The following is a 12876-nucleotide window of genomic DNA, read 5'->3' on the forward strand; positions in this document are numbered from 1 at the left end:
TGTGTTCAGTTTATCCGTTACATTGACTTTTGCTGCTATTTTTTACTTCCTTCATTGATGACTGATCTATCTGATGCATAGTGTTCACAGCAGTGGTTTTTAGTACCATAAAAAAATATGAATGAAATAAAAAGACAATATTCATTCATTAGCAGCGTTGTCATTGTCCATACTGTCATAAGTCGGGAAATTATTTGGCAAAATATGAGAAAAATATTTTTGTATATAGTTCCAAAACGAGAAATAATATAACCATTAAAAATTTTATATTGTTAGTGCAGTGCAAAAAATTACTTTTTTACATATAGGTTTGCACTTGCTTAATCAGCATATCACTCAATTTTCACAGACCCTCGTGAATCAATTTCAGGGTACGTTATATCATTAACAAAATGCATTTGTAGGATACGTGTACTAATTTACTCACATGCACACCTATATTTTAGCCTACCTTATACCTTTCTATTTTGGCTGCATTGGAAAGTTTTAACCGAAAAGAGGCACTTTTAGTATGGAGTGTTGGAGCGCCTAGGTAATGAGGAAAGCCACCTTTCCTACAATGAACTTGTGAGTTTCCATGTAGACAGCTGTGTGACTAGCAGACCACACTCTCTTGTAGAGAGCGGATACTGTTTCACCTTCAGGAAGGGACGGTGATGTAGATGGTTGCAGTTGAACAGTTTTACAGGATTATGGGCACTGCTGCTGTCTGAATGGCAGCTGAAATGTGTGCTCCATTGTGCATGGTGAGCTTAATTTTCCAGAGAAGTCAAACAAGAGCTGGTGTCTGACGGGATATGACCACTACAACGCGGCCGTTTCCACTTATTACCATAACCATGCATGCATCACAACGCATGCGTGGTTACAACGAAAAGCCTTTACCACGCATACCTTTATTACAAAATACGTAGTAAAGGCATGTGTGCTAACGTTAAAAAAAAAAGGGGGGGCTTGGGGAGGTCTCCCCCCCACAAAAAAAAGCGTGGGATAAAAAAAGGAGGCTTGGGGGGCACCCCCCCAAAACAAAAATGCACCTGTTTCTGAAGTATAAAGAAAAAGACGTGGAGGCAATCGGCGTCGTAAGAGGAAACGGAAAAACACTTCCGCTTCCTCTTAACGACGTACAACGTCACCACGGAAGATCAAGGAGAGGAAAGGTAAGGAGGAATGAGGGGGTGGTGTCGCGGAGGGGTAAATTTAAGAGGTACATTTTTAGGGTGAAAATCCTTCAACATGAAAATACCATTTACATGCATAGTTTAACAACAAAAATCGTTGTAAAAGTATGCGTGTAAAAGGAATTTTCGTGGTAAAGGATATGCGTGGTGATGGCATTCGCGTTGTAACGCAGGCACAGTAAAGGCATGCGTTGCAACGCAATGCGTTGTAACGTCATACAACCGTGTCTAACACACCAGTTGGCATGGCCCACTGGGAAACCTGCAGGTTCTTAGCTCTGCCTGGCCCAGCTTGGGTGGCAGGGCATAGCCATCAAGCTTTGCGAGAGAGGCCTCTGCTAGTCCAGGATGTCAATAAAAATGAATAGATGTGAGAGGACCGAAGGACTGAACCACGAGGCAAGAGGTCCTGTTGATTCGCTAGCTAGGGAATTTCCAGAAACGTTAAGTCAGCATTTTCATCCTAACACATTTCCAGGGATGGAGTGGAGACGTTAGACGTGGATTCACTGATTCCTTAAGTAGGCAGTAATTGTGTAATGTACAGTAAGTCACATCAAGCGGTACCAAACACGAGGGCACGTGTAGGGCAGATGGGGGGACCTTGGCTTGCCACAGTAGAGGGGGAAAAGGATCTGTTAACAGATATTGACCTAAAGCCATCGACTGAAGTGCACCTTCCAGGTAGAACGTCACTTGTCGTCACATAGGTGTTCTTATGCACTGTTTTTGCTGCCTCACAATTTATTGAGCTATGAACAGCAGATGAAGTGAAAAATAAGCTTCAGAGTTAATGCTACCAGAGAGGGAACAGGTGCAAATACCCAAGGTGGTAGCGGGTAGAACTGCTACTATAGTATATGTTGTGGGTGATATGGGCCTGAGCGAGAGAAGTATAGTACAAGTGTATATGTATTTACCATACGAGAGTTGTGTATCTGGCTTTATGGAGTGTGATGATTGTTCATGGTGATATTTGTTCTGCTATGAAATAGTCACTATGTAAATAAACTTTTCAGGGTATGGCATCCAAAGAGGAAAACCGTGTTGAAAAAAATCCTAGATCTCTCTTTAAAAAAAGGAATACTTTCTACAGTATTTATTGTACACACGGACTAGGACAAGAGCCTGTTCCAGTGCAGGTTAGCACCAAACACAACCACACAAGTAAGACTAGAGAAATGGGGCTACACATGCATATTATGCCAGTTCCTCAAATGGAGATTTTTGTCAACAAACACTACCATTTGTAGACGACAAATTAGGTAACGCTCATGACATAAAGTTACATATTTCTTAGTTACTAATTTCTTTCATCACTCTCCGGAATCCTACAGTTAAAAAATACATTTACTGGGTGGTGGTAATAATAACAAAACAACAATAATAATAACTTGGTTTAATATGAAGCTAAAAAAAACACTTCACCTTTTCTAAGCACCGTAAATGTCGCATTTAACTATTACCCAGTTTATTGTATGAAATGTATCCAAATCAGAAGGAAGGCAGAGTTACCCTTGATGGGACCGAAACTCATGACCTGGCATTGATCAACAGCAAGAGTTCAGCCAACTTATTTTTATTTATTTATTTTATTGAACTTATATTGCGCGCAGCTACCCGCAGTGGGTTTCCCGGCGCCAGGGATAGACTGGAGGAGAAATCGGAAAACAAGTAATTGCAAGAGGGAGACACTAGACCGGAGGAATCTGGAACTAGAACAGGAGGGTCTTCAGTTTTTTGCGGAAAGCCAGAAGACTGGTTTCTGTTTTAAGCGCCATTGGGAGAGCATTCCACATCTTGGGGCCCAGATATGCGAATGAACGGCCTCCCATTTTTGCCAGTCGGATTCTGGGAATCACAAGATTGCCACTATTGGATGACCTCAAAAGGCGGCCAGGCTGATATGGCTGCGCAAGATTGTGCAAGTAGGCCGGAGCGGAGCCTTGGCGAATTTTGAAGAGGATGCACAAAGTTTTGAAGGCCACTCGATCCGAGATTTTTAACCAATGGAGGTCACGTAGAGCCTGCATTGCGGACACTCTCCTTGGGACATTACGCAGCAGGCGGGCGGCTGAGTTCTGTACAACCTGGAGTTTATTGATTGTAGCTTTATCTGCTCCTAGATAAAGCACATTGCCATAGTCGATATGGGACATCACAAGGGCCTGTACGACAGTTCTACGAGTGGACTCAGGCAGCATCCATATGATCTTTTGCAACCAGCGAAGGGTGTTAAAGCAGATCGCAGCGACCTTAGTTGCCTGCTGCCTCATCGAGAGTTTGTCGTCGATTAGGACACCGAGGTTGCGAGCAACAGGCACGGGGGTAGGCAGAGGACCCATGTCACTGGGCCAATGTCGTGGACCCCAGAGATCTTTTTGTTTGCCTAGTATGATCACCTCGGTCTTGTCTCCGTTGAGCTTTAACAGATGCATTTGCATCCAAGCTGCAACGCGAGAGAGGCCGATTTTGAGGGCAGAGGTGTCCTGAGCCCTGCTGCTAGACAAAGAGAACACAATCTGCGTGTCGTCTGCGTATGAGTATATAGACAGACCGGCGTCCTCTACGATGGAAGCAAGTGGTCTGATGTAAATATTGAACAACAGAGGGCTCAGTATAGACCCTTGGGGGACGCCGTAGGCAGAGGAATGAATCGCAGATTCAGCTTTGTTTGAGAAAACCTGAAAGGTGCGCTCATTAAGAAATGAGGACACCCAGGCGAGCGCAGATCCAGCAACACCGAGGGAACCGAGAGACTCCAATAGGATGGAGTGGGACACGGTATCGAAAGCAGCGCTTAAGTCAAGAAGAATCAGCGCAAAGGTCTCACCGCCATCGATACCGTGTCGGAGTCGCTCAGTTACCCCTAGGAGTGCGGATTCGGTGGAGTAATTAGCGCGAAAGCCTGATTGGGACGGATGGAGATATCCCATGTTTTCAACAAACTCATTAAGCTGGGTGTTAACATGGCGTTCTAGGATTTTAGAACAGGCTGGCAGCAGGGATATAGGCCTGAAGTTGGCAAGATTTGTGATGTCAGCACCAGATTTTTTAAGCAGGGGGACGACCATGGCATGTTTCCAGTCCTGTTCCACTCGAGATTCGGTAAGCGAGACGTTTAATAGCCTCATTGGGAATCTTCGTGGTTCAAGGTCAAGTTGTTTGAGTATCTTCATGGGGACTGGGTCCCGCGGAGATCCAGACCTGATGCTTTTTAAGCAGGATAGGAAAGAAGAGTCGTCAAATGGTGTCCAGTTGAAAATAAACTCAGTGGGGGGGGTGGAGGTATTACAATACGGACCGTGTAGAGAGGAATCAGTTGGAGAGGGAAGGGAAGCAAGAGATTGATGGATGCCCTCAACCTTAGATACAAAAAAGTCTGCAATGGCATTACATTGTGTGGCATCTAAAGCCGGCAGTGCGGGGACAGTATCAGCTCCTGTGAGTTTTTTAACTGTGGCAAAAAGAGTTCGGGGACAGTTTTGCACTGAAGTGATTGTGGAAACAGTGTAGGAGGCCTTAGCACGTTTGCAGTTTGAATGATAGAGTTTTAATTCTTCTTTGTAGATCACTTTAGAGGAAGCTGAATAGGACGCCCTCCATTTCCTCTCCAGGGCTTTGCATTTGGAGCGTTGGATTTTCAGCTCCTCTGAATACCAGGGTGCTGGTGGGCGCAAGGATCTATGTTTGCTCCTGGATTGAGGGACAAGAGTCGATACTGCATCTATCAGCCAATCAGAGATGGAAACATTCAGATTCTGGTCAGTATTGATGGAGGATGGAATAGACTCAGTTAGACGCAGGTTAAAATCGGCTATATTGAGCTTGTCCCAGCGATACGATGATTTAATTTCATCCGCATGGACCCTGGCAGAGTATAAAGCAGGTGGTAGTACAAAGTGAACCGCATAGTGATCAGACCAGACAAGCGGGCGGGCAGAGTGGGTACAGTCAAATGAGAGAGTAGAGATGATTGGATCCAAAAGATGGCCAGCATTATGAGTGGCTCCAGAGTTACAGAGTTTGAGGTTAAAAACCTCAAGGTCAGAAAGAAGGACTTTATTGAGGGGGTTGTTAACATCATCGAAGTGAATGTTTAAATCACCAAGAATGGTGAAATTATTAGATTTTAGTAGTGTTGCTGATAAGCAATCAATAAGTGAGGGAATCCAAGGTGCGGCATTTCCGGGCGGCCGATAAATTAGCAGACCGGAGAGCATCATTCGAGGATTAATCGTCAATTTGAACAGTGCAGCCTCACTACCTGGGAGATGTAGAGGTTCCAGTTTACATTGATAGATAGATTTATAAATGATTGCAATTCCACCACCTTTACCTAAGGGTCTGTCCTGATGCAGCACAACATAGTTAGGAGGGACGGCTGCGGCAATGTCCGGACCCGAGCTGGCCTGAATCCAAGTCTCGGTCAGGAACAGAGCGTCAGGTGATTCCTCAGTGATAAAATCGAAGATGTTTAGTTTGTTCCTAGGGAGCGATCTACAATTTAGGCTCCAGAAATGGAGAGGGGACGGGGAGGTGATAGGGCCCTTGGTGGGCTTTCTTTTTCCCCTATAGTGCTTAACGCTCTGCTGTGTCTTGGAGAGCTGCATTTTACCAGTAGTGAAGCCACAACCAACACAAGTGAAATAATGGCAAGGCAGAATGCACAAGGAACAAGATATGGGGGTACAAGGTCGAAAAGACAGTAATGTCGTGGAAGAGTAGATGTACTTACGACCACCCTGAGTCTGATTGTCGAAGGGCATAATAATGAGGGACAGCCCGTCCTGCAGCCCGTCCTCAGCGCGGACGGGCGCAGACGGGCTGACTCGGCGTGACTCCGCGCTGAGGACGGGCGCAGACGGGCTGACTCGGCGTGACTCCGCGCTGAGGACGGGCGCAGACGGGCTGACTCGGCGTGACTCCGCGCTGAGGACGGGCGCAGACGGGCTGACTCGGCGTGACTCCGCGCTGAGGACGGGCGCAGACGGGCTGACTCGGCGTGACTCCGCGCTGAACGAGGCGCTTCCGCAAAGCGCGTCCGCTAGCGCGGAGAGCGACCGTATTCTAGGCATCTTCACAGCATGTATCTAAATATATGACAACTTTGTCGTCCAAACCACTAAAAAGATCCCTCACTTCTCATTGCTTGTCAATTATAGACATTTCTGTATGTATGGTGCAGTTAGAGGATATATAGAATTATAGATGGGTAATAGTGAATAGTGGGTATTATTTTTCATTGACGACTGCTGAGTGACATCAAATAAACAACGTGAGCTTTATCTATGATGTCACTCAGAATGAAGTCACTCCTCCCACCGTGTTTCGCCACTCTCTACAGAGAACCTACAATGCAAGTATGTTAGTGAGGCTTTTCTATAGAAGCCTTATAATCTTAACAAATGAATGGGTGAGTTTCATTGTCTTTAATACAAAGAACCCCTAGGCATCAGCAAACAATTGTGAAAGTGATCCAGTATGCATACAAATTTACGTGTGATCTCTGTCTCGGCTGTTCCTCAGAACTGACACAAGAGAACTCTGTTTTCAATTTATGCTGTCCATTATCAGTGGCCATTCACATGTACCCTATTACCTGCTTTGTGGCGCTTACCAATGTCAAGGAGTTTTTCAGGGACCGGTCTTGGCAGCACCTAGTTCCATCCAATCTCTTACACCGTTTACTCCTGAGATAAAGCTGTCACATTGGTGTTAACCCATTGTGTTGCTTCTAACCAGAAGACATTTTATATGTTCACACAGGCCACAACATAAAAGAGTATCAGAATTCAACAGCACTCCTGAATGATGACTATAAAACCATAAAGTTGAGGTGGCTCTTCCTTGGATGTGGCCATGCAGTTTTTAATCAATCACTCTACTACCACAAAGGAGGATCAGACACTATTGTGAGGTATGTGAAGTGTTTACAAATTATCTTTTTAATCCTCTTTTGAAAAAAATAACTATACTAATCTCATATATAATATGATATTTAAGGCGAGAAAGTCAAGGTCTTGTCTTGCTGTGCAAGATCCTGATTGTCCACTCAACAATGTTGATAATTAGTATTTTACAAATTTGTATTCACTGACTTGCAGAATCTATACATTCATTTAATAATGCTTTTCAAGATTTCCACATTTCATAAAGTATAATTGCACCTCATTATCGCCCTTGCACTAGTACTGATAGTAACACCAATAATGAGCTTAAATTGCATAACTCAGGGCTTCTTTTGGGAAGAAATTCTACTGGTAGTAAAGTACCACTTTGCTCTGTGTCACTCCAGCTGATGGCAAATATATCCAGTGGTAGTTACCTCAGACAGCATTTACCACTGCCATCAACACATCATGTTCTGCTTTTCAGCAGCTCAGACTCCTTTAAAAAATATGAAATCAGGGGAAAGTGACGTCTCTCACTTCCAAGTAGCAGGTGCGCACAATTATCCTTAGACCCGTTAAGGTCTAGTCATATTTAATCTGTTTTATAAAGAAATCCATTTAATCCATTGTGTTTATGTTCATTTCATTTATTATTCTTATTCTTCAAATTGTCACGTTTACTCATTTCTTTAGTAAAGCAACTAAATCTTTTTACATATTCACATGTTCACACTACCCAATGCATTTCGGGTCAATGAAAAAGACCCTTCTTCAGGGGTCTGTAACAGAAAAATAAAGGAAATATAATGAGCAATTCAGTCGTCTAATCATACTCTTTCAGTATTTGACTCTATATAATATACAAAAATTGTCAATGTATCTCGTTTATAATAAGGTTTTCATTATTCTGTCAGTTGGCGAAGTCTAAAAATCTTTACAACTCTATACCTTGAAAATCCAGTGCCTGTATTACCCCTGTCAATGTTTAAATAAAACACCTGAAAAGATAATCCTAATGAAATAAAGTTCGTGCTAACTACAATTCATTAACATTCAAATTGCAAAAAATATATCTGAAAAATGAAGACTAAAAGCTAACATATCTAAAAGATGAAGGCTGAAAGCTAGCGTAACTATTCTTTGCAAGTCTGCCGGTTACTTACTTCCATGTGCAACACGAAGTTCCCAACTCTCCTTCAATGCGAGTTCAGTTTACAAATCAAGATGTTAAGACGATTCACAAAGGCATGAAAAGATGCGAGAACTGTACACATTGCAATAATGTGATAACTGGTCAACAATTCAGACATCCGATGACTGGACAAATGATTCCACTCTTACATTCAAGCACGTGTGACACAAAAGGAGTGATTTATGGAATAAAATGCCCCTGTGGTAAATTATACGTGGGGCAGACGGAACGAAAAATAAAAATCAGGATCACAGAACATAAAAGCAATATAAGAAATAAAAACCGCAAGTCCACATTGGCTATGCATTGGATAGAGGCTGGACACAACATTGCGCAATTACAATTCACCATATTAGAAGTGATCAAACCAAACTCATCGATGGACACTCACAAACAGAGATTAAGAGCAGAATATTTTTGGATCAGAAAAATGGCGAGCATGCAACCGGAAGGAATTAATGACAGAATTGAACTATCGTGTTTTTTGTAAAACCTGTGAGGATATATTGTTTGCCATCCTGCATAGAGAACACCTTTGAAGATGTTTGACAAAACTGGTCATTTACTATAGATATCAGTAGTTCGAATTTATTATTATCTGTTGAAGAATGTTTAAATTCTAATTTTTATAATAATGGTTCGTTTTCCACAACATTTATTTATTTATTCTTTATGTAGAATCACCATTACTATAGGTATAATTTGTTTTTGACTTCGTAAAGGAGCGACCAATGAGCGCGCCTCTACCGAGTTACAACAACATTTGTGTAATTGACAAGTGATTCTTGATAGGTTGAAATTAGGCGGGAGCTTCACCTACACGAATAAGAGAATCTGATAGGTTCTGGTAACCACTACATATGATTGGCTGTAGGCACGATGTGTCATCATGCTTTCAACCAATTAAGTCATGTATAAATATCACACACTAGGGCTGTTTTGTAAACTGAACTCGCATTGAAGGAGAGTTGGGAACTTCGTGTTGCACATGGAAGTAAGTAACCGGCAGACTTGCAAAGAATAGTTACGCTAGCTTTCAGCCTTCATCTTTTAGATATGTTAGCTTTTAGTCTTCATTTTTCAGATATATTTTTTGCAATTTGAATGTTAATGAATTGTAGTTAGCACGAACTTTATTTCATTAGGATTATCTTTTCAGGTGTTTTATTTAAACATTGACAGGGGTAATACAGGCACTGGATTTTCAAGGTATAGAGTTGTAAAGATTTTTAGACTTCGCCAACTGACAGAATAATGAAAACCTTATTATAAACGAGATACATTGACAATTTTTGTATATTATATAGAGTCAAATACTGAAAGAGTATGATTAGACGACTGAATTGCTCATTATATTTCCTTTATTTTTCTGTTACAGACCCCTGAAGAAGGGTCTTTTTCATTGACCCGAAATGCATTGGGTAGTGTGAACATGTGAATATGTAAAAAGATTTAGTTGCTTTACTAAAGAAATGAGTAAACGTGACAATTTGAAGAATAAGAATAATAAATGAAATGAACATAAACACAATGGATTAAATGGATTTCTTTATAAAACAGATTAAATATGACTAGACCTTAACGGGTCTAAGGATAATTGTGCGCACCTGCTACTTGGAAGTGAGAGACGTCACTTTCCCCTGATTTCATGTTTCATAAATAGTGTTCCTAGACAAAACACTAAAAGAGGGAGCAGCACACCATAAATAAGACGAAATTACCAGAAAACGTTAATAAGAGTGCCGGATGGATAAATAAACGAATTATTCCTTTAAAAAATACTCACAATTCTAGTTTAAATTTAAGAGCAGAGATCAGGAACATGGGCTGTGTGGCAAACATGAATTACTTGTCATTTTCTCAGTGTGACTCCCAACTGCTTCTTGACTAAAGCCACAAACATGCTGCCTTCTCTCTGTTTTGTCAGAAATTTCAGGACACCAACCGCTTTAAACTGTACCCAACAATAGTCTGGCTCAAGGAACCCTTCAAGAAACCACCATGCTGCTTCATACACATACTTGGATATCGGGGCTAGCACCACCAAGATCAGTTCAGGGACAATGGGGCAACAAGTCCATTGGAAATGGTGGCATCTCTTTGCTCCTGGTAGCTGGGTTCTGAACTCTGCTAGCTTGAAAGGAGACGTGCGATAAAGATTTAACCACATTGCTTTTAACCCCCAGAACATGATTGCACTAAAATATATTTTGACGGCAATTAGCAACCATATATTGTAGTCATCTCAGAACAAACTTCCACTTAATTCTTTAGTTCTCTGACCAAAACATTAGATTTCTGTTTGCTAACAACAGCGCCCATACTGCAGTGCCATTATGATGGGGAAAAGCTCCAGGAGAGTTATGTTTCTGGTGTAACCTGTTGCCTCCCACTCCACAGTCCAATGTTGCATGCACCACCTGTTAACGAAAATGGCTCCAAAGCACACACACCCTGCCATGTCTGTGCTCCATTGCACTGGCTGAGGCCAAATAACTGTGATTAAAGTGTTCAAGGAATAGTAAATGATGTGGTCCTCTCTAATTTCTCAGGACAATCTCTTGGACTGGAAACCAGATATAATTTTCGAGAAGACTCACTCCATTGGGATATCTCTGAGCACCAGCATCTGTAACTGGGAAAGTGTGAACCTGGGGCTGCCTGGCATGCCTCTAGAGAGGCCCTGAAGGGAGAGACTTCGGCTTGTAGTAGCCTACAACCTCCAGCCACTGAGTGTTTTTCAACTCCCAGAAAGGACAGCATGGTTGGGGGACCCCCGTGTTTTCCCTGGCTAGCAACACTCGCAATGCCTACGTGAGCTTTTGTAAATCCTGCAACACATGTTTACACGCCAGAGATCCTAAAGGCACAATGAACAGAAAATCCTCCAAATATTAAGCTATTTCTGCTGAGGACACCACATCTGTAACCCACTCCAAGAAGTGACTGAAAGCTTCATAATGCATAAACGCGATGGAGCAGTCCATAGGCATGCATAGGTCCTCTTAGTGTTTACCCTTAAATGGGAAGTAACTAGAAGCTTACATGTGTAACTTTGCTATCAAGGGCCCGGGGCCCAGCTATTGGAGGTACTATGGAGGTAAGATTTGTATAGTTCACTATACATTTTTCGATGGCCTCATCAAAGGAGGTAAGCTGCACTGTACAAATCTTGTGAGAGGCCATCATTGACTGACTGTGGTCCATCAGTAAGAAAAGATTGTGAATTAGGCAGAAGCTGCCTGGTTCCTTATTTGGTACTAATCATAGCAGGGAGCAAACCAGGCCGTCAAGAAATGGCTTATCAAAAGGGGCTGACACTTTACTGGCCCGCACATCCTTATGTTTTTTTCCCTGACTAACTCTGACCTCTTTATCACACGAGGAGCATTGGAGGGGGTGTGGAAACAGTCCCTAAAACTATAGTATAGAAGATGTGCATTTTGAAAGTTTTTATATCTCCCAAGCAAGTGTGCTAAGATGTAGAAGTGTATGGAAGATGTTGTTTTTCAATGAAGCCATCAATGTCCTTTTTGTGCCAAGTGCTCTTTTGGAGACCTGTGCTTTTTTGAGTGGGTGGCCTTGAATGACGCAATAGAAGGAAAGATGATTTCACCTGCAGACGGCCCATTCTTGCACTCTTTCCTGTTGTACTGCCAGGAGGCAGTTTTCTTGTCTCCTCCCTCCCTGTCTGTAAGAAAGGTATCAGGATAGCGTTGGGAAGCATATACCATGTTAAATTCCATGTGATGTTTATTTATTTGCCTCTGGCCTCATGTAATGTTTAGCCTAATTGCCTTCATTTTCCAATTTTTTTTGTCATTTTGGAGCAATGCTAACCCAGAGAATTCAGATGTGGCACTATGAATTAAGGTCAACACAAAAGAGAACTAACACATGGAATTTCTCAGACTGCTGAATCTATGGAAACACCTTTAAACCAGTTCTTTAGTGACCACTCCACCCACACCTTCTTAAATTTCGCTTCACCATTCTCCACCAACTTTCTCTTCCCTGGGAACCACCCCTGCAGTAATCAAATACCACAGAACTCTTCTTTGTGTATTTTTCTCTTATATCCATTGGGACTTGCTATGCTATTGCAGAAAAAAGGACCAAGGTAGGCGAGCTTCTGTCGAACAGCATTTGGCTAGTTTTTGGAGTTGCTGGTCGTAGCCTGCAGCAGGAGGCTTAGTGGCATTGACAATTGCAATAAAACCTGGCCTGCTGGGCTACTGAAACTCCCAACCAACTCTTTGTTGACCCCAATCATTACACTGGATCCACTGATGTGTGGACCCTCTGTGCTTTTGTGGAGGATTCTCCCGATTCCAGACTGCAACTAACTTGATGCCGACTGCATTGGCAATAATACCTTTAATGCAGGCATGGACTTCTGAGTTGGGGTTTTTGTAGCTAGTGTTGTTGGGTTGCTATCGCCCTGTAGCATCGAAATAGTTACTGTATTGCTCTGACCCATCATACCCACATTGGTATTATTAACGGAACCCATGGACGTATGCCCCCAGTGAGGATTTATGACACTTGACTGACCACCCACTCAGCATTAGGTATAGCTAGTGGGGAGGCACTATCTTCCCAGGTGCTA

At 42.5% G+C, this 12876-nt stretch overlaps 1 protein-coding gene across 1 annotated transcript in view; it reads left to right on the forward strand.

Moving 5' to 3' along the window:
- The window catches only part of GLDN (gliomedin), a 429338-nt gene that overhangs the window by 386470 nt on the left and 29992 nt on the right, over positions 1-12876 (forward strand). Inside the window, exon 9 of the mRNA XM_085644191.1 lies at positions 6951-7101. Coding sequence (XP_085500317.1) covers positions 6951-7101 — 151 coding nt within the window. The remainder of the gene's footprint in view (positions 1-6950; positions 7102-12876) is intronic.

The sequence above is a fragment of the Triturus cristatus genome, chromosome 3_1 (genome assembly GCF_964204655.1).
Source record: "Triturus cristatus chromosome 3_1, aTriCri1.1, whole genome shotgun sequence".
NCBI classification, from domain to species: Eukaryota; Metazoa; Chordata; class Amphibia; order Caudata; family Salamandridae; genus Triturus; species Triturus cristatus.